We start from the raw sequence: 25,371 nt of genomic DNA, 5'->3' as shown, positions 1-25,371 counted from the left end.
GGGAATGGCCAGTACTCAAACTCTAAAAAATAAAAAGGAAAAGCCATAAAAAAATGTTTTTTAAGTAATTTTGCAAAAAATGCAGCACTGAATATGGAAATACAACCCTGGTGCCAGGGCCTCACCATCCTCACAGGGAAGAATTTCTCCCTAATATCCAATCTAATCTCCCCTCCTTCATTTTAAAGTCATTCCCTGCTTTCCTGTAGATATGCCCTTGTAGATATTTCCTTCAAAAAGTCACTGAGGAGGAACAATAAAACCAAACCTATTACAATGAGAAGCCCCATTTTATTTATCAAACACAATTAATGTTGAAAGCCATAATAAACTTTTGATGCAGACCAGGAAAAAGAATTAAAGAAAAAGAGAAACCTAAAAATGAGGTGATAATTGGAGCCAAGTGGCATTTCCAGTTAGGAATGCACTGCAGTCCCAGTAATTGGGACAGCCCACAGGTACCTGGGTTATTGTCTCTGCAGCACTGAGGTATCACTATGACAAATTATGTATGGAACAAGAGGAAGAGAAATGATCTTTTAAATGATAATCTTCACACCACACAGGTGATGCTGCCAGATGAATACACTCCTAAAAGCAACAGCCATTTTGAAGACAAATTATCCCACTTTTGGTGCTTCTCACCCGCCTGTTTTAACGTAAATTATTTAGCAACTGCTTTATTGAGGGCCCAGCGAGCTTGAGAGATAAGAAATGTGTGCAATCCAAATTTAATTGATGAAACCACGCAGTTCAGAGATCCCTGGATTAAAAAGCTCCTTGCAGGAGGAAGTCTCTTTGGGGAAGCTTTTGCATTTTGTAATTAATTCCTACCTTTGGTTCACTCAGCACATCAAGCATCACACCATACCCCGGGGCTGTCCCCTTCCCCAGCTTTTGGGACAGAACACAGTGCACATGGGAAGGTTTATGGGATGCAGGCTCTGCTGTGGGGCTGTTCTCAGCTCTCTGAGCTGCAGAAGGTGACCCAGTCCTTGCAGACAGGAATTACTGCCAGGCTCTCATCAGTGGGGAAAATAAAGGCAGGGCTCTCTCCACATTTGCATGATATCAAAATGAAATCCCCAGCACAGGCAATGTTCTCGTTCCCTCCTCCCCAAAGAGCAGAAATGATGAAATACACACAGACTGATAAGAGGCTGGTCCTTTGTTCTGACTTCTCTGACTTAAGCTCAGTTTTCTGTGATATTTTATGTTACAGCAGCAAATTAATGCTATTTACACAAATGCATGTATCAATATGGTAAATAAGAGAAATACAATTTCCAGACAGATCACATTTCAATTGAGAATTTCTGTTCCAATAGAGACAGATAAGAGGAGCTGAAAAGATTAATACCCAATAACAGCAAACAGGGGATTTCACAGGAGTGAAATTGCTCTTCCCTGCCTACAGGAATGTCCTCATCTTACCTGGCTCTTCCCTTGGAATTTGGCACCCAAATCACTCCTTCCACCCCAGCCATGGCAGGGACACCTTCCACTGTCCCAGGTGCTCCAAGCCCCAGTGTCCAACCTGGCCTTGGGCACTGCCAGGGATCCAGGGGCAGCCCCAGCTGCTCTGGGAATTCCAGCCCAGCCCCTCCCCACCCTCCCAGCCAGGAATTCCCAATTCCCCGTACCCCATCCATCCCTGCCCCTGGCAGTGGGAGCCATTCCCTGTGTCCTGTCCCTCCATCCTTGTTCCCATCCCTCTCCAGCTCTTCTGGAGCCCCTTCAGGCCCTGGAAGGGCTCTGAGTTCTCCCTGGAATTTCTCCTCTCCAGGCTAAACAATCCCAAATCTCCCAGCCAGGCTCCAGAGCAGAGGAGTTTTATCCTTGTCCCACATGCACAAGTTGTTTCTTGCACCATTTTACTTCACCTGTAACTTCTGCAGGTTGTTCAATTTTATAAAACATGTGCAAGGTTTGCAAGGAGCAGAGGAAAATTTCCATGACATTTCCCTTTTCCAAGTTTCCTGTATTTTCCAGGAGCTGTCTGCAGGTGTTTGGAGATGCAGCAATATCTGCATTTTACACCCTCTCAAGGAACACAGACCTGTTTAATACTTTGCATTTAATTAAAGGGAGTAGGGAAGGCCTCATCTGCAGAACCTGAACACAAGAATATGTGGGCTGAGTCTCCAAGAATGACCCAATTCTTCCCTAACATTATTAAATTTGAATTTTGTTTCTTATTAAACGCACAGCAACTCAAGACTTTGGGGGATTCTCTCAGACAACCCAGTGCTAAACAATGTGCAGTCTCCAGAAGAGCTTCAAAGGCGCCTCATGAAAAGAACATGAAATCAATCTCTAAGCTGCAATCTAAGCAAAAGGAGATGAACTTTTCTATTGTGGAAAAGTGAATTAATTAAACCCCTCTTTTATTATGATTTGGGACGATGACCAAAACGTTCAGCAGAGTAAACTCCAACAGGATGCTGCTGATAAAAGGCTCTTTATCCTGATCCTGCCTGAACTCAGCAGAAATCCAACCCCAAGAGGACAAAAGGAGACCATCAACGAGGTAAAGGACAAACTGCTGGAGGTAAATGAACCAGTGTGGACCCAAGACACAGAAGAATTTTTCTTTTATATTGATTTTGAATGAATAATAAATTTGGAAGTTAAGAAACAAGCTGAACATGCTAAACACATCTCATTCCCTTCTCCATTCCACAGAAAAGTAAGATCATGGAATCTCAGACTGCTCTGGGTTGGCAGTGATGCCTCAGGTTTCAGCTTTTCTATTTTTCAGACCCTGTGCTGCTTTAGTGTGTGGGTCTGAGCTTCACATCAGGGGGTGCTGAGGTCTCTGCACAGAGCAGGGAGACAAAACAATTCCTGCTCCAGCTGGGCACCAAGGACAAATGATCCAAACCTCAGCCCAGGAGCACAAACAGCGTGGGCTGGAGAGAGAAAAACCAGCAGGGTGGGACTGCCTGGGCTGGAGCTGGAATGGGACAATGAGCTCCAAGGTGCCAATGGAGCAGAACTGATCCCAGGGAGAGCCCCGGGAGCGCTCGTGCATTTTGGGACCATTTTGGGTCATTTGGGTGCAGCCCTGGCTGGGCTCTGGTGCTGCCCAAGGTGGATCCATGAGGAGATCCTGGAATAAATCCCTGCTTTGTTCTGTGACTCTGCCCAGCTTCTGCTCCAGCCTGAACAAAGCATCAGAAGGGACCTTAAGGCTCATCCCATCCCAGCCCTGGCCAACCTGTCTTGGACACTTCCAGGGATTTCCTCCTGAAGGAATGGAATATTTGCTCAGGAAGCTCTGTTGCTTCCAGCTGAAGCTAATTCAGGTTTCTCTGTAGTTGCAAGTTAACCAAAACCCACCTAAAATATTTTAGGAGAATAACTTATTTATTTTCTCACTAAACCAAAGGTGCAAAACATGTTTTGACAATTTTCCTCATGACAGCCAGCACACACCATGTACTCCAGCAACAACAAAACACCACCTAAAAAAATTCCAACTTATAATTGAATTTTATTTTCCTCCCCCACTTTGTTCTGGCAGAAATCAGAAGGGAAAGAAGCAAATCCCTCCCAAATAAGGAGTCGTTTATCACGTTCTAAGAACACTCAGGATTAGAGATGGATATTCAGTTCTGGAATTGCTTTCCCCCACCTATGGCCCCGGCGTGCAGGCAACAAAAGCAACTTAAGTTGAGCGATGTTTTTTAATTATACATCCACACTTAAATGAGAACTAATCTCTCCTTGGAAAAAGCAATTAAATCCAAACCAAGATTAAAATCAGTGGTGTAAAACGTGCCAAAGTCAAAATCAGCTCCTCAGGCTGCAGAGGCAGGACAGGGAATGTTTCTAGGAAGGGGCTGCTTTGACCCAAGAGCTGAGCTCAGCCTTCCTACACCATTCCAAGAAAAAGTATGGATATCCCATGATTCACATCCCTTTTTTCCATATTTTTTTTCCCATCTGGGCAGTACCAACAGGACCAAGCAGAAGCTCTTTTCCAGGTTCTGATGTTCAGGTTCATGCCCAGACTCACCCAGGATTTCCCATCCCAGCCCTGGAGATCTGTCCCAAGGGGAAGTAAAGCCAAACCAGCAAAGCAGCTTTAAGATGGCTTCAAAATATAAAATAAATATTAAGAAAGAATAGGAAAAACCTAAAATCAGCACACAGGCTACTGCGAAATCTCACCAGAATGGTAGAGAATAGAACTAATTTTTTTTAAGGCCCCTCCCAGCCCAAACCATTATGTGATTCTATGATTAAAGTATCATAGAATTCAAATATACAAAAATGTATGTTACAGTACTACTTAGATATACTAAAGATACAAAAAATGAGGAATTAAAAATACCAAAACATCCCAATTATTCCCAGGACCCATCTTTCAATCTCAAAACATGAGATTTTTTTCTTACTTTATAATTTCCAATTTAAAACCATCCTAAATCACTTTTTGGGGTGGGGTATAACATTTGAAACCCCAGCAGAAAATCAAGCAAGCCTGAGTTATGGCAGAGCCTACAACACTCATCCCACTCTTGACGTTTGGCAAAAATGGGATCTGCAACATCTTTTGATACGGCTGAAAAATACTCATAATCTCTTGAGGAGGTAAATTTAACTATTGTTTTTAAAATGCTTTAAAAATACCTCAGAAAAGCTACTTAGAGCAAGATAAAATGTTCTTCAGAGCCAAGGAAATAGCTCTGATTAGGTTGTCCCTATAAGTAACTGTGAGGTATATGGACAATTTCTGCATAAAGAGATCACAAACATTACCCAAAGTCATTAACTGCTAGGCAGGAATTAATATGTTTACAATTCAAGCCAAGTAATAAATATGAATATATAAAAGGCAAATACTCATTGCATCCCTGTGAATTATTAAAATTCTTTCTTTCTTTAATAAATGGAAAAATTAACATGTACAAGCATTCTGCTTTTTCCAGTTACCGGGGTTTTTTTCTAGGCAGGAATCTTAACCTTGTAACTTTTGCTAACATCTGAAATTTAAGGGAAAAAAAAGAAAAAAAGGCCAAACAAAGAAAAAAAGATATTTTAAAGTTCAAAAAATTTTATGAAAAACCCCACATCATGAATTGCCTGCTAAATGAGCTCCTATGGAACATCAAGACCAGGCTGGATGAGGTTTGGAGCTACCTGGGATTATGGAAGGTGTCCCTGCCCATGGCAGGGGTGGGACTTTAAAGTCCTTCTAACCCAAACCATGCTGGGATTCTACAGCGAGAAGAGCGAGGGTTTGTTCTTTCTTCCCCCCAAGACTTGGTGTCCCTTATCCCAGCCACCAAAGCCATCTGTGACATGATGTGCCAGCTTCCAGGATGCCACCACCCGTCCTTTTGTCACCACCTTCAGTCCCCAGGAGCTCTCCAACAAGACATCAAGTCCCTCATTAGATAATCAATTGCTGCAGATCTTATCTGTCACCTGGTAATTGATGTGAAATAACAAAATGATGCTTCCAAACACAGCTCGTCACTCCAGCTCATCCTCCTGAGGACAAGATGAGCTCAAGCAAACCTGGGTGATGTTTCCCACCAGGCTTCAGTGAAAGCTTTGATTTCCATCAGCTCATACAGAAGTAAAATAATTCCATAAATAAACAGTCTCCACAGCTTGAGGGGAACATCATAGCTGGCAGGAGGAACGAGAAAGGCCACCAAAGTGAAGAAAGGCCACCAAAGCCAAAAAAAAAGGCTCCAAGGAGAACTTCATGTGGCCTTCATTATTTAAAGGGGGCTTGGAAGAAAGATGGAGAAAGACTTTTATTTTCCCACTGCCAGAGGGCAGATGGATTTTGGGAAGGAATTCCTCCCTGTGAGGGTGTAAGGCCCTGGCACAAGTGCCCAGAGCAGCTGGGGCTACCCCTGGATCCCTGGCAGTGCCATCCACCCAACCTCCCCATCCAGGCTTGGGCAGAAGGCTGCTGAGAAGGGAAGGATGTGGATACACTCAATTTATTAGAGCACTACTTTGAATTCCCAGAAGTAAATTGGAGAAGTGCCACATTATTATCAAATTATAACTTTTATCTCTGGGTTTTCAGAGATTTCATCCTTTTCCTCCCCAATAGCCCTTCCAGTTATTGGGCTTTTTCATAATACTGATGGACACCCTTTGGATATAAAGCTGCTGCTAATTATGCTCCTCAACCACTGCTAAGTATTAATATTTAAAGTCCTGAACTTGTTTAAAAATTGAAGAAAACCAAAATGTGGTGCTGCTTTGAATGGTTTTTGATTCAGTGTCCCCAAGCCATACAGGATAGAACCATTTTTCCTGGATTGTGTTTTGAAGAGCCACAGACCAAGGATTAAGGAGGATTTCGTGTGGCCTCTGATGTCAATTGTAAACTCATTTAATGTCATTATCAGGCTCCCCATATTTTTCAGAACACAACGTTTTGAAATATCATGGGCTTTTAGGATTTCCAGACTTTCCAAAATAACTTCTGTTCATTTCTTAAAGTAAAACTCAGTCACAGACTGAGATTTTTAGACTAAAATAAGTAAGGGAGGAGAAGCTCTTAATTGTGAGCATATGGCTAAATTTTAGGTGCCCATGATGCTGCAAACTGCCTCTTTTATATCCCTTTTTTATTCACTGTCATCATATTTCCCTGTCATGTATCAAAGTTATTAAGAGCAGTTTTATTTTGGCACTTGCTTGGGGATTTTAGAAACTACACTAAAGAGTTCATTTCTGAACATTATGGCCAAAATACTAAATTTTCGTTTAGAGCACTGATAGAAATGGTGAGTTTAATTCTATTTGCACTCTTCAGTATTTCCCTCGTCCATAATTTTGTAGGGTTTTCATTTTTCACTTGTTTAACACATTTAATTTCAGCTTGGTTTTTTCTGTTATGCATTAGGACCAGGCTGCTCCCTGGGCTTCTAACTTGAAGGCAACATGCAAAAGCACATAAAAGTCTGTATTTTTATGCTATGTTCAAACTTTAAATAGTTCAATATTTCAAATGAGAAAACCTTCCTGAGGCTTTGGGAGTTTACATTACTTTATTACATCGAATGTTCTCCACTTTGACAGAAAAGTTGCATTAAATCCTCCATCTAATGAAATCAATGTTGTATAAATAATATATTATTCCACCAAAGAGCAAATAGGAATCAGATGCAAGTATCCCCATTATTTGTTGGATTTGCCTTTTTGCTGCCCATAACTTGAGTTTGAAGATGAAATTCATGCTCATCCCACATTTCATTAGGTGGTTAAAACTGAAACCATTTATCTAAAGGCAATCAAAAGTATGACCAGATTTGTTGGTTTTTATTTTTAAGCAGGGCATGATTTTTTCCCTTTGCTATAAAGCAGTCAGAGAGAAAACCCTGGAATTTGGGAAGGTCATAAAACAAAAGAGATATTAACAAAGTTGGCAGAATGTTCCTTTAAAAACATTCCCCCACACTTCCACAGTTCTTCAAGACATCTTAACAAGGATGTAATTTCCCATTTGTTCTCAGTGAGCAAATCAAACAGGGTGATTTATTATTCAGATGGGCACAAAGGATTTCTGAAATGCAAAAAGAAGGGCTCTAAAAGCACAAGTCATCAGTAATGACGACAGCCTGAACTGCCTTTCAAATATGAACAAAATGCAGCCATTTAGGGGCTCATACATCACGCTCTCCCAGACCTTCATTTATTTCCCAACTGTACAGGCTGCATGAAAATGGAAGCAGAATTTGGCCTCTACTGAGAACATCTTTATCAGGGACGTGATTCCACACCATGGGAAAGCAGCTCAGAATCCCCATCCTTGGAAGAACAACCAAGGCTTTCCCATCACCACTTCAGTTCCCTTCCCAAAAACATCTGTGTGCTGAAAAGGAACTTTTCTGAACTATAAACACAGTGAAAATATGACAAAACTCCCACTCCAGTCCCAAGAAAATCAAGATTTTCTTGATAAACATCTCCAGCAATTTGGGCTCCTGACGAGACAGCATTCAACTGGAACCCAAAATCTCAGCTTTAGCTGCTGAGACCTGCTGTTCTATTTTTCTTCCAATGATCTGTACGATGGGAAATTGAGAGAAAGAACTAAATGCTGCTCATTCTTATCCCAACGAAGCACAGAAATAACCATCAGAGCTAATGAGGTTACTCAGCATTTTTCTTCTCCGAGCAGAAAACCCACAAAGAGCAGTTCCCTCAATCAGCTGTTTAATATTTCAGCTGCACACAGGTATTATGGGTATTAGACACATATTCTTAAATCCACTTTATCTTCAAAATGTTCCTTTAAGTAAAGAGACGTGGAATTAGCACTTTATGTATAAAGAACTGACATCAGCATAGGCTCAAATGAATTTTCCAAGCTCATGGAAAAGACTTGTTATGGAGGAAGACACTCCAACAAATCTCCCAAATTTCTGGCAAACATGACTCCAAGAGACCTTTTTTTGCATCACAGCCAAACAGAAAATATCCTCCCCCAAAAGCAAGGAGCTCCTCCAAGGAGTGGACTGCATCAAGACCTGTTTTAAATTCCAGCCAAGTTTGCCTTCACCACAGCTGGAGAAGATATTATATTTAATATTTACCATCCCTCCATTTCTGTTTTACTGGCAGGTTGGAGGAAACAAATTAATTACCAATTTAGCCCAGAAAGCCAGACAGTTATCATCTAAAGGCATGGAAATAGCCACCTAATTAATAGGAATGAAGGTTCAACAATGTAAAAATACTCGGTTTTAGCAAAGACTGAATGATAGCACTGGTCCCAAGTGAGTACAGAGAGAAAAGGCATAACTTTGTCCACAGCTCTGCTTCAAATCAAGTGAACTTCACTCTTCGTTCATCTCCAACACAGGTGGGAAGTTCTACCATAGATTAGCCTGGTTCTAAGGAATTAATATCCCTGGGAACCCAGCTCAGGCATGTAGTGTTGGGACTTCAATTATGCCTCCTAATATAATTAGAAAATCCCACTGGTGCTGGTTTATCATCCTCCTTCCCCACACTGGTGATCACCAAACACCTGGCAGGTAATTCAAGCTCTGGCTGCCACAAGCTTTTCCCTGAGCTGCATCCAAGCTTTCCTCCACAAGAACTTCAGAGACTGTTCCAAAAAATTACATTTTGGTGTTGCACTGTCGGACCTGTGTGTTCTAGAGCAGCATAATCCTACAGAGCAGCTGCACTGCAAAAAAATCCCCCCCAGGCACAGCATTTCCTGGGACAGTCCTTGAGCCAAAACCTGACTGTGGGAGGACATGCCAGGCTGACCCTCCCACAGCCACCCAGATGTGTCCTCAGAAACTGAATGTAAGAAAAAAAAAAATCACGTAAAACCTGAAGTCTGTAACACCAGGCTGTGTGTGATGAATATTTCTAAATACAGGTGCCTCCCTGAATTTATGGTGCACTTAGCAGTGAGGGAGAAGAGCCCCTCACTGTACTTCTCCACAAAGAATGCCACTAAAACTCCTTCTCTCTGCTCTCCAAGCCCTGCTTTTCTCCCTGCCCCCAGAATTCCAAGGCAGGACTTCCACCTGCACATGTCACTGCAGCCCCAAGCAGTGCTCACTCCTCCCTGACACACACAGGGAGAAAAAGCCAATCTGGGAAGGCAGGACACTCCATAAGGGAGAAATGCATTTATAACCTAAAACAACTACAGTTAATTGTCTCTTTTATCTTTGCACCCTCTCAGGTTGAAACCCAACCCCACTCTTCCCTTCTCAAGCATCTCTTCAACACTACATTTCATTATGCAACAGTCATGCTCAGCATTTTTAAAGGCTAAAATATTGACAAATGGGGTGATGAAGCATTTCCAATTTCCCAGTGTATTTACTTCTATGTGCTGTTACAGTAACATGAAGCATGATAATCACAAAACACTTCATTTTTCACAAACCCTGATTTTAAAAAATCCCTGTATACACCAATGGTGTCAGCAGTTACACATGAATCTGGTCCACATCAGAAAATACTTTTTAATTCCCTAAGAATCTCCGGAAGATGCTGTACAGTTTATAAGTGGGGCATATGAATAATGCTGTGCAAGACTAATCAGCCTTGAGACAACAGCTTCTAAATATCATTATGGAGAAGACAAGAATGATGTTTAACTTCTGCTTCTGTCAGACAGATTCTCCTTTCAAGTCACTCAGGATATCGAGTTATAGTATTTCTCTACAGTAATCACGGGCTGGATAAACTCACATTTTCAGCTTGTGAAAAAGCAACAGCATCTCCTACCACTGATCTGTTGGCTCTGAGGAAGTAGCCTGCGTTATTTCAGACGTGGTCACCCTACCATGTAATTTTACCCACATCTGTACCCAGGCTGCAGCCAAAACCACGTTCATTTTCGCAGAGCGAAATCCACAGAGGACCTGGAATACAGCAAGTCAGCACTGCTGGGAAGAAAACCGAAAAGAAAAAAAAAAAACAACAGCGTGGTGGTTGCTGTTGCATCAATAAGCAGGTCGATACCGAAGTTCTTTGGGAAAAAAGCGTATCTCTGATAAAACACCACGAGAGATGCTCAGTGTGATCAAAGCTGTGGCAGGGCAGAGCAGTGGGTGGTGTGGAGGGCACCCCGATTTAGGGATCAGCAGCAGAGATAAGGAGCAGAGGGAGGAGGGCAGTGGGAGCACCTGCACAGGTGGCAGCCCGGCAGAGCTGCCCTCTGCTGTCTGTGTGCAGTGCTGAGCAGCGCTCTGCTCCGCTCCTGCACAGCCACAGCGAGCTCAGCCCCGCACGGAGCCCCGGGTCCAGCCGCACCCCGCCCCAGCGCACCGCCTGCCCGGCCCGGTGCCGCAGCACCGCGGGTCCTGCTGCCATGGGCTGCTCCAGCTCGTTCTCTCCAAAACACACCCAGCAGCCGAGCCCGTGCTTCTGCTGCATCGCTCATCCAGCCTGCTGTGGCGTGCGGGTCGTGCTGCAACATTTCGGGCTGGTCCAGCCGCTCTTTTCAAGTCAGGGGAAGCTTCAGTAACCCCCAAAATCAATAACCCTCATCGACATCCGTGGTGAAGGCAGTGCTGTGACAAAGGAACTTCGTGGCCCACACCTGCTGGCACCTGGGCTAGGGGACTTTCCTGCTGGAAAGTATTTATTGAACAGCAAAACTCCTGGGAATCTCCAAATGAAAATCGGAGCAGTTCTCACACATCTCATGGCGTTTTCTATCTATCACTCAGGTAAAATACACACGACCTATTAAACTCCCAACTTTTTTTTTTTTTTTTTTTTTATAGTGGAAAACACCGCTGCTAAACCCTCTGTACAACGAGAGAAAAGGAGGAAAGGGGATTCAAGTTCTACGCGGATTATCACGTTCATCGATCTCCTCTGCCAAACTGCTTCGCTACGAACTCGCGTCCATTTTACGGAAGGTTTAAAAGCAAATGGGAGCAGCTACTCCTTTAGCACCTCAAACACTTTCCCTCCCAATAAAAGGCAGCCGTGTAGCTTTAACCCAGCGCTTCGCTGAAATTCCCAATGGATCAGCATCACCCACTCTGCGGCTGCTCCACCGCTCCCGTAGCGCGACTGGAAACCCGGGCAGCGCGGAGCCGGCGTGCACGGCTCCCTTATTAATGAACCCCGCGCAGGGGGAACGGGAGGAATAAATAAACCTTCTCAGCGAGCCTGCCAGCTCCGCGCTTCTCCCCTCCTTTGCGCGGCACCGCTCCATCCCACCTCCCCCGCCCGCCCCCGCCGCCAGCCCGGCCCCCGGCTCCTCCTCCCCGCTCCCGGCCGGCTGGGGGACGCCCGCCGGTCCCGCTCAACAAGTTCCCCTCGGCGGGGAGCCGGCCGAGGGGACCCCCGAGAGCGAGCCCCCGCCGCAGCCCATGAGGGCGGCGGGGCAGCGCGGCGGCGGCGCGGCGGCTCCGCGGCAGATGCGCCCCGGCGCCCAGGCTCTGACGCCCAGCTCGCCCCGGCGGCTGGAGGGAGATGCTCGCCCAGACCGCCGCTTCTGCGTGAGGAAGCACAAGGTAAGGCGCCCCCGAAATCCCCCGCTCCGCTGGTTCTGCCGGCGGAAAACTTGGTAGGGATGAGGAGGAGAAAGGCTGGCGCTGAGCGCCAGCGTTATGCAATAGCGTATCTGCCTGCCTGCGAACAGCTCCTGCATCCAATAACTTTGGTGACGGATAAGGAGAGAATATCCCGATACGCGACTTTCTTCTAGAAAAATGCCAGCGTTTCTTTGCCTGCTCCCCTTCCAGCGGTGCCGGGGAGGGGAGAGGGGTGGCCGGAGGATTTCTGGAGGATGCACGAAGTGCTTTGGCTTTTCACATGGCTGATGGCGAGGAACTACCGCTGCTTATTAACTTCAGCCGTCCTAATGAAGTGTCCGTACAGCGGCGATGGAGGAACGCGGGATGTGTTCATCCCTCAACTTGCAGTACGGCACTTCATTAAAAGCCCAACCAACCCAAAAATCCTCCTCGGGGACTGAAGCTGCTGCTATTCACTGAAGTGTGCAGGGCTCTCCCGATTTAACACACCCGAGTCCCCCATCACCATCACCGACCACACAGAAACCGGGGATGCCGTGGAAACGCGGTAAGAAAACGGGACAAAAGGTAGCAGGGAACCATCCCCAAAGTCACAGTCCTTGCACCCTGCAAGGCATCCCGAGCTTCCCGCTCTGCAATTCCATCGTGCTTCCCTCGCCAGTAAAAACCCTCTGGCGTGACCTCGGCGCCGGTACTTCATGCCACGTTCGGGGGAGTTACGGCAGCGAGGGGATGCGGGACTGCAGTTCCATGGGATCTGCCAGCCCCGGCAAAACAGGGACAGCTTGCACTGCTGGCAGCGGGGAATTGATTCCCTGCTTATGTCACCGTCTCCCGAGGGCTCTGTCCCAAGGGAGATGTGCCCCCCGCTCAGTCGGAATAGGGAATGGAGCGCTTTGCTTTGACCTTGTGCGTCTAAGCAGCTTAAAATGCTGCACGGAGGAGAATTTAACTCATTAGGCTCTACAACCGGCAAATCTGGCAAGACCTGTTTCTCCCAGCCTCGGAGAATCCTTTCTTTTTCCCCCAGCTGAATGCTGGCAAGCGCTAAGGAAAAGCAAACCAGTTACAGGTCATGTCTGATATAAACCGGGAATTTATTCGCTCCGTTTAAGTGCTGGATCGTGCTCGGATTTACCGGGCTGCCAGGAATGCTGCATGTATCAAGGTTAAAATCTGGCTTCTAGATGGAAAAACTCCTAGCTATAAATAAATAAATAAATAAATAAAATCACATGATATGCAATTATGTCCTAACCACGGACTGGGATTAATCTAATGTCGAATTCCAAGCCAAGAGACCAATAGTAAAAATAGGAAATCAGGGAGAGGAATGGATCCCCTCTTGATGTGATGCCTCTTGGTGTTCCACCAGCCTGCTCATGCCTGGCTGTCTGGACTACAATGATCTGTTCCCCCTGAGTACAAATAACAGTTCTAAGTTAAAAGCTGGGCTTTTCTCCTGGCATTAAGAATTCATATTTAGAGGAAAATATCTTGGGGCTCAGGTATTACTAATTTATCACCTGGAGGGTGATATTCTGCTATACAGTGGTGGCATAGGGTCTCTAATTCCAGGGGAAATCCATAATGTACACTGCTAATCCAGAGACTCAAACTGAAATGTTCTAATTCCAACAGTTCTAAAATAAAATTCCTGCCCCAGAGTTTACGGTGCTGTTGCATTGAAAGCATCCTCCCTTCACATGATGGGGAAAGCTGATACTAAATCAGCTTTTTTTAGGTCTTTTTTGTAAGGATGTCACGATGCCCCTGATGAAAAATGTTTGTGCTTTAGGACTCGGTCATTATTAACGATGTGTGTTTTTAACGAGATGCCTGAGATAATTCTAATCCTGGATGGAATCAGAGCTTTTCCCTGGGACTAACACATAAAAAACCAGCTGGGCAGGAGCACCACAAGAGAAAGTGCTCAGTTCCTTATCAAGAGGGCCAGCACTTAGCATTCAATGCACCCTTGTATTAACTGAGCTCACGAACAAGGAGCTGGTGAGATCCTCGCTGCCTTTCCCCCCGGTTAACCACTGCACTGACAGAGCATTTCTGCACGAGGGGCACACACAGCATAGCCCATATTCTAATCTAGACATCACTAACTCAGCAAAAAGAGTGGGAAGGGCAGTGCAGAGGAGCACAGGGAAGGAGGATGTGGAGAAGAAACCAGGAGCTGCCCAAGTGCCGAGTCACGGAGCGTGTGTCACCTCCCAGACCGGCACCAGGACACTGCCTGGGAACCCAAAAACCCAAACCCAGCCAGGGCTTGTACAGAAGGCAGGGAAGTACCAACACTAATGGCTGCTTCTGCAGCATTTAAAAGCCAACTTAGCCATGCCATTCCTTTGCAGTGACTGATGGGGAAACCAGTCAGGGAAACCTGAGAGCTTGCCAAAAATCCCTGCTAAAATGTAAGGATACCTCCACAGAGCTCTTGAGCTGTGATGTCTCAAAGCCATTCCTTATCCGAGCACAGGACAGGGAGAACTAGGGATGTATAGTCCCATAATTCATGCCCACTTGAGGAAATGACAGTAAATCTAGAATATCTGAGCCCATAAAAAATTCACGTCATTATCTGAACTAGTTATTAATAAAAAGCTCTTATATTCTACTTTATGACAGGCACAGTTTAAAGAACTGCTGAAAATTTGTCTGAGATATTAAAAAACATGTAAGCAACAAATCTATTTTATAGCCCAGTACTCCCTTGAATTTTTACTAATCACTTTGCAAATTAAATAGGCTTACTGAAAATGAAATCATGAACATATTTTAAGGAAAAAAAATCTCAAGAGTGGTAAATTCAGTGGGAGCTCCACATTCAACCTTCTGAAAACAGGTACTTGGTTAGAAAATCCTGAATAACCTCTGAACACACACAGGTATGACTCCCTGGGTACTGACACTCAATTTTAAATTGTTATTGACCACACGGAATGTGCTCAGAGCATTCTCTTATTGTAGCGGCACGTCCCCATTTGAAGGCTGTTTACTCCAATTTTACTACGTTCAGGCAGAAAAGTGATCCCTTAATACTCCTGAAACAGTTCACCCTGGTCATGCTTTTGCTCTGTGTCAGGGTGATCAGTGCCTGAAAACTGCTTCTTCCCATGAAGACATCCCAGCTCAGGTCTCCCAGGCAAAGAGAACTGCGTGCAAAAATAACAATTCAGTGAGCAAACAGCAACATTTGGTGTCCTCTTTGCATTTTTCTCCCCCTTTAGTGGCACAAGACACCAAGCCTGATTTTACTCCAGTTTTTCCAGCTAAATCCACTGGGTTTGATACAGAGCAGCGTAGAGGAGTAAGGGCCATTTTCAAAGTCTGAATTAAACGCAGATGGCATTAAAAAGACTGAAGGCCTTCAAGTCTTGCTATGTTCAGGTGCAGATCCAAACTTCTAAATCATTACAAGAGATTTCTGTCCTGGCAGACAGAAGTGCTGGAGCTCTACCGTGTCCCTCTCCCTAGACTTGGCTGATTTCTGGTCTCAGACTCAGCCCATATCAAAAATAGTTGTTAAACATCTCAGAAACCCCAGCTTTAACTCATGTTTGTGACATCCATGGGCAGGAGAAGCAGGTTGCTGCTGTTATTTTTGCCTGCCCATGACTGCTGGAGCAAGCCTATAAATAAAGCCCACGTAGTTACCAAATTAAACCAGTTTAAAAACAAAAGCAGAGGAAGCTCTTTCCATCTGGTCTGAGCGAGGAGGAATTGTCACAAGCTCACAAAAAAGAAAAGGAGTTACTTGTTTTGTGCTCTTGCCCACCTTCCCTGCTTGTTTTACAGCTGCCCTTCTCTACCATTTTTTTTCCCCAATTCTCATGTCAAGGTTGTGATCGCATTGTTTGGAACAATTTTGGTGAGGTCAAAGCTTGCAAAGCCCAACCATGGTGTAAATGACTTTTTAAAAGCTGGAACAGGGGCTCTCTGATGCCCAAGACAAACCCATTTAAACAGGCATGTAAATTCAGGACTGTATTTTAAAAGTTTATAACACAAGTAGTTTTGGTCTGGTTAGTTACTTCCTTGGGAGAAGGAAGAAGAGGGAATTCAGTAAAATATTTAATTTTGGTGTGTTTATCTATGAATAAGCACAAAATCTACAACAAGCCCGAAGTCTCCTTCCAACCATTAGCAATTGCTTGTTCATACCCATTTTGTTATTATATTCATTATTCTCTCCTGCAAACAGAAAAGAGAAATGAATGAGGAGATATCCAGTACAGAAATTTAACTTGTGGATCAGTTGAATACATTTCTGTGTATCAAGGCCATCGGCAAATAAAACACAGTGATATCTCCACGGAGCTGACAAAGAGACAGATAAAACATCCCACTGCTGGAGAGAGTAATTCAGCAGAAATTATGCTTGAACTGCCTGCTCACAGTGATAACACTGATCCCTTCTGGAGACTGAGCCTAAACTGCTGAATTCCAGAGGAATCCGTGTGGTTTTTGTTGAGCAAGTTGGTGAGAAGAACGTGGTACATTCCTGCATTCACAACTTGTAATAAAAGCACTCAAAACCACAAGAAAAGTGATGCAAATTATCTGTCTGGTGGCCAGTTGTGGTGCCTTCCCCAGCCAGAAAATATCCTTGAGAGGGTCTTTAATCATTACTTTAATAAACTTCCTAATCATCCCTATCACAAACAGCCCATCCTAAAATCCAGAATCACAGAGTGGTTTGGGTTGGAAGGACATTAAGGATCATCTCATTCCAACCCCCTGCCATGGGCAAGGACACCAGGTTTATTTTAAAATCCTATTCCACGTTGTCCCAGCTCCACAAAACGTGGGAGTGATGTACTCAGCAGCTCCACACTGTATTTGCTTCCCTCTTCATTTCCCACGTAGTTCTTCCCACCAAAACTGTGTGCCACCAAAACTATGTTCCCTGGAATGAGCAATTTCCATCAGCCCTCTCCCAGAGTCCTCCTGTTGGATGAGAACCTGGGATTTGGGGAGTTTAAGACAACTTCCCCTAAAACAAGACTTCAGCTCTTCCTTCCCAGGATTTCAGAAGCATCTTAGATCCAGCTCTGAGGAAGCTTTGCAGCTTTAGGGACTATAATTCCCCTGCATCTGAAGATTTTTGCTCCAGTAAAACTCTTTTTGGGTGATTAATAAGAATTTTTGTACAATGCTCTAGCGAAATCAGACTGATCTGTGCAATTTCCCCAACACTGCCATGCTTAGATCCACTTGTACACGGATAATTCAGAATTCCAGCAGAACCAGACCCTGCCTGAAACCAGAAAATTCAGGAAAGTGCTCCTCAAGAAGGTGACAAATGACACAGCTCTTATTTAGTGGTGACTGCCAGCAGTGGAGTGCAGAAACACATCTAGACAGATCCTATTCCCCAGTTAACATCCATTAATTAATGATGTCATATTTTAGACCTAAATTACCCAGCTGAGTTGTTCAACAACACCTCACACCCTCCCCAGCCTGTGTGCCTGGAGCCCTGACCCAGGCAGGAAGAGCTGACAAGGCTCTGGTGCCTTACAGGCACTGACCCCAGGAATGTCACTGTCACCTCCCATCTGTAGGGATCACCTGCATTCCCAAGGGAATGCTCTGACCTGCAGGGCAAAACTAAGGATGCAGCATCAAAGCCTGGAGCTGGGACCTGCTTACCTGCTTTTTCCTCTTCACCCAACACTTGAAAATGTCTGATGGAGGAACAAAACCAGCTGCAGTTCCTGGAGGTGCTCACAGTCTGATCATCCCTGAGTGTCCAAGGCCAGGCTGGACAGGGCTTGGAGCAACCTGGGACAGTGGGAGGTGTCCCTGCCATGGCACGGGTGGAATGGGATGAGCTTTAAGGTCTTTTCCAAGCCAAACCATTCCATGATTCTGTGTTCTCAGCATTCAGCTCCCTCTGTGCAGAGCTCTGACAGTTTTACAACCCTGTTGGTCAAAGCTAAAGAGCAGCACTGTTTCTTCCCTGTCATTTGCCTGGGTTTTTTTTTTATTCCCTTAAACACCCACAAAACCTATTGATGTCAACTCAGAACAATTAAACTTAGTATTCAACAGTAATGCCAATAAGGAACTGCCTTAAACCCTTGTTTTTAACAGCCTGCCCTTTAAATTATTTACCAGAAAGTCCCATAAAAAAGAAAAACCTTCCAGTGCAAGTCCTGTGGCTTTTGGACTCCTGCAAGCCAGGAGAGTGTGAGCAGAACTATTTGGGATTCTCCTAGCAACCTATCCTGCTCTTCCTCTTCCCCTTGGAGCAGGGACAAAGCCTTGCCCAGATTTTCATGGCAAAATAATGCTCAAGAAACCTTCCCTGCTCCTGTCCTCGGAGCTGCAGAGCACAGGGAGAAAAATCAGCATCGCTCTCTTCACAGTGACATTATTTTTTCCAGGCCACTAAATCCCAGCAAATGTTTGAGATTCAGAGCACTCTGAATTCACAGGGAGTATCTTGTGACATTGTGTTTGTTCCACTGGGAAGTTAATAGTTATTAACTCACCCCATAAGTCTACACTGGTTTTTAGTGCAAGTGCAAATCTCCTGCTAATGGTGCTATTCCTTGCAAAAATCTGTTATGGGGAAAATAACCCTTATTTTCCAGAATTTTATCACATTGAATGGATTCCTTTTAATTTTATGTATGAACAATACAGGAAGCAAAAAAACCCTAAGTATTATTAAAATTTGTGTTTCTAGAGCATAGTAGAAATGTCAAAATGAAAGAAAATTGCCTCTACCAGCTCCATTCAGGGAAACTGGCTTGGTTTGTAAAGAAAATTTTAAGTAGTTTATCTTCTAGTAGATTCCTGTTTTATCTAAAAGTCTCCAGGCTTATTAAATCGTACATTTTTATGTTTTACAACGATTTTATTTGTTGCCACTTAGTTCTGAAGCTGAAGCTCACAAGAGCATTTAAAGGCATTTATTGGGTATCTCAGCCATCAGCTGTGACTTTATCCATCATTCTCCCAGAGCCTCCCGATGGATGGGAGGGGGGAAAAGACAAATCCAATGCCACAGGATCCCGACCATTCCAAAGGAAGACTTCCAAGGCACTCGGAAATGCAGCAGTGAGGATGACTTGGGTACTGAGCAATAAATAAGGAAGTTCAAGAGAGACAAAATTCAAGTTCAGCGCCGCAGGGTTTCAAAACAGAGTTTAAAAAAAAATACTGGTTTGACATTTAGCAGCACTGCTAAGTCTGTTATTCTACATGAACGATTCTGTGATGAAATAAAGACAGGCTGGGCTACCCCAGCAGTTTTCCTAATAATCCTCTCATCAGTCCTTTTTATCCCCTAAAAGCTGGGAATACCTGCAATCCTCAGATTTATCTGAAAGTCAGAGTTTCCCCTCAGTCACTCTGTATTAAAACCCTCCAAAATTTCCTAACACAGGCAGAGTTTCTGTAAACAACTTTTGTAATTAATAGCTGCCTAAGATAATTCATATTTTTCAATGTTTTTATCATGGCAGTCTTCTTTACTGGACATTACTTTTAGGATGATATAAAATAATTTTTAAGTTTTTAACATAACAACATGTCAGATAATTAACAATTAGATTCCTTGGAAAATATAATAAAAATATTCATTTAATTAAGTCAAAATGTATGGGATATTTAGAATTAACATTAGGTTTCTATACTGGATTTGTTTCTACAAAGTAAATCTGAGGTTCTTTCTGGTTTTTAACAGTACAATTATATAAATATTCCATAGATACACTTATGACTTACAGACATCAAATAGTTTTTGAAAATAAGTGGTTTAAGGTGGTATTTAGACATATAAAATTATATCTGAGGCAGTGGGGATTTCTAAGAAGAATGTTCAGCCTGGAAATACCCAGAAGCTAAAGATGCTGCAGATCACTTCCCATGCAAAAAGTCAATTATTTGCAATTCCTTGCATTATTTTAAGCCAATCCATCCATCCACAGAATCCTGTGTGCTCTTAATACGTGCACAGATGTTTCCAGCTGCATCTCCAAAGCCTTCACTTGCTCTGGAAGCCCAAAGACTGAAATTTCTGCCTTCCACCTGCATCTGGAACGTGCAAAGTTTAAGCCCACTCTGTGTATTAACACATCCTGAATCTGCTTCTGTGTCATAAAACTGACAGAGATAAAATGGAAATTGCAAGGTGAGTTCCAAATCTCCTCTCCCCTCATTAACCAATCAGTCTGGAAATTCCACACTGTAATTCTCCTCCCAGAGCAGTGACTCTGCAGAGTTTGGGATGCAGAGTGAAGGTCCTGCAAAGATTTGTGCCACCTAACTGGTGGCTTCCATAATTCCCCTGAAGATTTTATACCCACTCAAAGCTTCTCTGTGCATCACTTTTTTTAGTTAGTATTATTATTTAATAGTTTATTTCCATAGTCAGACATAAAGGGATGCTGCTTAAGGATAAACGGCCACAAGTTTATCAACAAATCAAGGCTAAAAACTGAAAAACTAAGCTTGTGATTACTTAAGTATTTAGTTTAGCAAACCAGCTCTTTGGCGTAAGTACAGATAAAAAAAACTTGAACTCTATTATCTGTATGTAATTGGCATTTGCAACTAAAATTCAAATTCAAAGGCTTTATGACCCCCCTGAGAGCATGAGCCATAAACTGAGGAACTCCAGCTCAGAAATGTCCTCAAGTATCCAAAAGCCCTGCAGAGACGGCGCTGTGGCAGTGCCCAAATAACCCAAAATAGGAGGCAACACGCTGTCCAAACCCAAAAATGAAACCAAACAGGAAACATTTTATCAACTCTTCTTTGTGAAGTGTCTAACTCGCAATTGACTCTTTCCTCAACTGTTCTTTTATCAGCTGAGCACAGAGAGTTCCCCTCAGAGGCACAGAGATCCGAGCAAGGCTTCAAAAAAAAAAAAAAATCGACTTCTTTTGGTTGTTGTCATTCTTAATCACTGATATATCTACAATTATTACTTCCAGCTACTAGTGGGAATAAAAAACTCTGGATCAGCTAAATCAATCAGGCCCGTGCAGTTGGGAAAGGGAGACAAGCAATTTGGTGAAGGATCAATTTATTGGCTATTAAAGACATGCTCAAAATTAACTGCAGAATGAAGTTCCCCATTTATCCACTCTGGATGACATCTGCAGACTCCTGGTTTCAGCTGGGTTATGGACTTCATGAATTTCATGGGAAGTCATCCCAAACAAACCCAGCCATCCTGTAGCCCCCAAAAACTATGAGATTCAAGTGGGAGGGAAAATAATCTGAAAATCCAGACAGGTCAAACAGACTAATGAAATACCAAGCCAATACTTGAAAATAAATTGCATGTTCATGGATCCTGCTGTCAAATAACCAAGTGTCCAAAAACTCACTTTGACAACTCCAAGGAATCCTAAGAGATGGTTTAAAGGGTGACTTTCAGAGCTAACAGCCAATTTTTGTAGCCTTTTTGGGTAAAAACCTAGCTTTTTCAGACACAGTTACTGAATATTTTAACATCTTTGTGAATGCAACATTTCATTTTTGCCACAATTTCTTGTGAGCTCAGAAACTCCTACTGGCAGATTTAGAACTAATGGCTGTTGTGTTCTTGTATTTAGGGTTTTTTTTGGTCAACTCACTAATTTACCAGACTGTTGTGGAAAATTTGCTTCCAGGAATTCTGAAGTGCAGAGTTTTGAGGTTCGACAGCAGTTTTTACAATAGATTTTTATGTGGTCCAGCTGCAAGCTAAAGGACCAGGTTTCTATCTTAGCCAGCACATTTTTCACTAAAACTTCCAAAATTCCAGCTCTAGATAGCCAAAAAGATGGATGGCTCCCTACCTGCTCTGTTTGCAGAATGTCCCTCAAATAAAGGCACTCAAAAACATAATTACAATTAAAATACAGCCCAAAGCAGCCAGGACAGGACATTGATGTTCCCCCACCTCCAACTCCTTATTTAGGGTTTCAACTGGAACAAAAAATTCCTGACACTCAAATGTAGTTGATTTATTCCCCTCAAAATCTGTCCTAATTTGTACCTCATGTGTTAAGGGCACAGGAATAACTGATCTTAAGCCCCTACTCTGGTTTTATCTTCAGACTCTCCCTTAGAATTTCCATTTTATTCTCTCTTTTCCCCCAAAACAGGGACTTGGTCACCTTGATATCAGATCTTAGGCTTGTATAAAATACCCAGTTGAAAACTGCAATCTGGCAATCTCAGATTCCATTAATTGAGTGGTTTTGTCCTGAATTTTCTCTTCTTTTTGCTTTTCTACAGACTTTGCTCTACATCAGAGTCACAAAAAACTTCTCCCCTTCTCCAGCTACTGCAGCTCCCTCACCACTCCCTGAGCATCACAAGTCAGACAGAAAAAAGCAAACTGGGGGGATTCTGGAATATTTCAGTTCCTTCTTCACAAATTACCGGGGCCAGGGAATTAAAACATGAAAAAAACATTAAGGAATGACATGTTTTCATGAGATTTTTGACCCAGAAGTCCAACCTTGGACTCCGTGCCATGCACATCTGTGTGTGTCTTTAGGGAAGTGTTACTTTTAAACCTCATAAACATTCCGTTTTCTACTGGAAATTATTTCCCCATTAAGCTTTCTTACTTTAAATATAGACTAGTCAAGGATTCATTCCCTTGTGCCCCTGAGTTGGCTTTCTAAAACAGATGCTATTATGGCACTTAACTCTTCAAGAGTTCCACATATTTTATTAAATAGACAAAGGAATTTTAATTAAAAACATATTTCAAGTACACCTGAAAGTCCCTTTACTTGTTTTACATTGTACTCCTGAGTCCCTCTGAGGGTTTCAACAGGAGATATATGCAGAATGTTTGGATTAAATGGGAATTTGGTAATTCAGCACGTCTCAGGGAGAAATCTGCACAACAGGAAAGTAAAAATTACAACTTCAAATGAGGTGTAAAAATGAAATCTTAATTATGCAGCTACTCCAGATCCTCTGTGATCTGTACAACCACTGAGGTTTGGGGTTTTGGAGTTTTTTTGGGTAGATGCTGTGTTAAGTAGTTGGCATCTTCTCCTCTTTGAGGAGGAGCTTCTTATTTCAATGGCAGATTAAGTAATTTCTGTGATTCATCACAGGTTTGGAGGTTTTTAGTGCTTTAGGATTTTTTGGGATAAGCAGCTGTATCGTAAAGGCACATTACTGCTTCTAGGAAAGGATGAGTTGTTTTGCATTTGAAGCAAAACCTTAATTGATGCACTGCTGACTTCCTCCAAAACTTCACTAATTCATAAATTTTACACACCCAGCATTACCAACCAGTTGCTAATAATTAATCTGCATTTAGTTTTAGCTATGGGGAAATTTTTTATAAAAATCCAAATAATGACACCTCTAACGACCAACTAATTCCTTGCAAAGAACACTGAATACATTACACAGCAGAAATGTGTTTGGTAAGCAAGCACGCTCTAAAAATAATGCCAGTTGGACACTTCTTGCTACGAAACATTTGCATTAAAGGAGAATTAAGGGTGGGCAGAGCTCTCAGTTTTTCTTCGCATGGACAAAGACACTCGGTTTTCAATTTCCCTGTAGTTTTTGCTAACTGTCGGGTAAATTCAGAGGACTGGCTTCCTGGGAGCACATATTCCTGAAGGAAATTGCTTCCTGGGAAGCCCTGGCATGACAGCCATGGTCCCATCCTGGGAAAATCGTTGTGGAACAACTTCTGGCACCAGGAAACCTCCTCGCAGAGGAGCAGGCCTTCACAACAGATTGAGGCAAAACACGATTGATACAAATCCCTAGAAAACCACCAAGGGTTGTGACTCGACGGAATCGAGCGCATCCGTCGCGAGTCACATCCATTTCAGTGGGATCACAGGAACGTGGCTTAAATATTGCAAAAACCTCAGGGGGGAAAAGTAACATTTCTGTTGTAACTGGAGCCTTTTCGCACTGTTTTTGGCTGCAGGCACCATGGTGAGTAAGGAGCCCAGCAAATGCTTACTCACCGCCTCGGACAGCGACGTCGAGCCCGCGGCTTCCCTGGCGCTGGAGATGAAATACGCGCTGGATCCCAACCGGCAGATCAAGAAACGGAACAAAGCCCTCCAGGTGAGGTTCAAGGATATCTGCGAGGCCCAGAACGAGCAGAGGGACAAGCAGCTCTCCACCTCCTCCACGCAGGACCCCGACAAGAGGGAGGCCAAGGCCATCTCCTACAAGACGGCGTATCGCAAGTACATGACGGTGCCCGCCCGCAGGTCCATCCCCAACGTCACCAAGAGCACAGGAGTGCAGACTTCCCCTGATCTCAAGAAGTGCTACCAGACCTTCCCTCTGGACCGGAAAAAAGGGAATATTCTGAAAAGCGCCTCGACGGTGGACACGCTGCCGAGCGAGAACAACGGGTTCCTGATCGAGGTGAAGGACAGGGAGGGCCGGGGCTCGGGCGAGGCCGCGGCGTGGGGCAGGAAAGCCGGCAGCCTGCAGACGGCCGAGTTCATCTCCCACGTCTCCGAGCGCGCCGCGCACGACGCCGAGGCCTGGAAAAGCAGCGATTTGCACAGCTCTCCCAAAGAACCTCCTCCACCCAACTTGGCCGAGCGCGGCCGGGAGGAGCCGGCGCGGCCGCCCGGCCGGGGCAGAGCACCGGCGGCGCGGCTGGCGAGCGACGAGGCCGCCCAGCCCCTCCACGGGAGGGTCTTCAAGACTGAAGTGGCCACCGTGTACCTGCCGGCCTCGCAGCCCGACCTGGGCGACTGGGGGCCGTGCCCCGAGGAGGAGGAGGAGGGCGGGAGGACGGTGCAGCTGAACGGGGTGCAGCCCCCGGGCAGGGATGCCCCAGCGTGCGCGGCGCGGGCGCAGTGCCCGGCCCCCGAATGTGGTGACCAGAGCCCGCAGGTCAACGTGGCGCCCGCGGAGGAGAGCCAGCCCTGCCGGACGGCCGTGGCCGTGAGCCAGGAATGCCAACAAATCGTGCCTCACACCGAAGTTGTGGACTTGAAAGCGCAGCTTCAGATGATGGAGAACCTGATCAGCTCTAGTCAGGAGACCATCAAAGTGCTGTTGGGTGTTATACAGGAGCTAGAGAAGGGAGAAGCTCACAGGGAAGGGTGAGTAGAAGCCTTCTTAATGAGTATGAGTTGATTGAAATGTTGTTTTCACCTTGAGTTCGCTGATGCCGACGCGCCCCCGCTGCCTCGCGTGTGGCGCTCCTCACACGGAGTTTTGCTGCTTTAGGAGAAACCTGCCAGCAGCATTCAGATTGCTATCTGCCAGTCCCAGGGTGCAATTAAGTAATTATTTAACGAAGGGCCCGTAATACATCTTCTTGTGCCTCTTCTAAGGAGCACAGAACGAGCCGCTCTCCAAACAGGATTAGTGAGGATGTTTTCAC

The 25,371-nt window shown here is 44.4% G+C and overlaps 2 protein-coding genes across 4 annotated transcripts in view; one reads left to right on the top strand and one right to left on the bottom strand.

The window, feature by feature from the left end:
* Positions 1–25,371, bottom strand: part of DOCK1 (dedicator of cytokinesis 1) — a 268,915-nt gene that overhangs the window by 127,985 nt on the left and 115,559 nt on the right. The gene's annotated exons all lie outside the window — the stretch shown is intronic.
* Positions 10,718–25,371, top strand: part of INSYN2A (inhibitory synaptic factor 2A) — a 46,446-nt gene continuing 31,792 nt past the window's right edge. The window contains exons 1-2 of one of the 2 annotated variants that reach the window (XM_021526348.4): positions 10,718–11,984; positions 23,944–25,087. In XM_021526348.4, the coding sequence (XP_021382023.1) occupies positions 23,949–25,087 (1,139 nt within the window). In that variant the 5' untranslated portion in view covers positions 10,718–11,984; positions 23,944–23,948. The other variant, XM_085582988.1, reaches the window with a different exon arrangement.

This window comes from Lonchura striata, chromosome 6, assembly GCF_050655825.1.
Source record: "Lonchura striata isolate lonStrDom1 chromosome 6, ASM5065582v1, whole genome shotgun sequence".
In the NCBI taxonomy this organism is placed as follows: domain Eukaryota; kingdom Metazoa; phylum Chordata; class Aves; order Passeriformes; family Estrildidae; genus Lonchura; species Lonchura striata.
The sequence above is the reverse complement of the archived record's forward strand: the minus strand, read 5'-3'. Positions and strand labels throughout refer to the sequence as shown.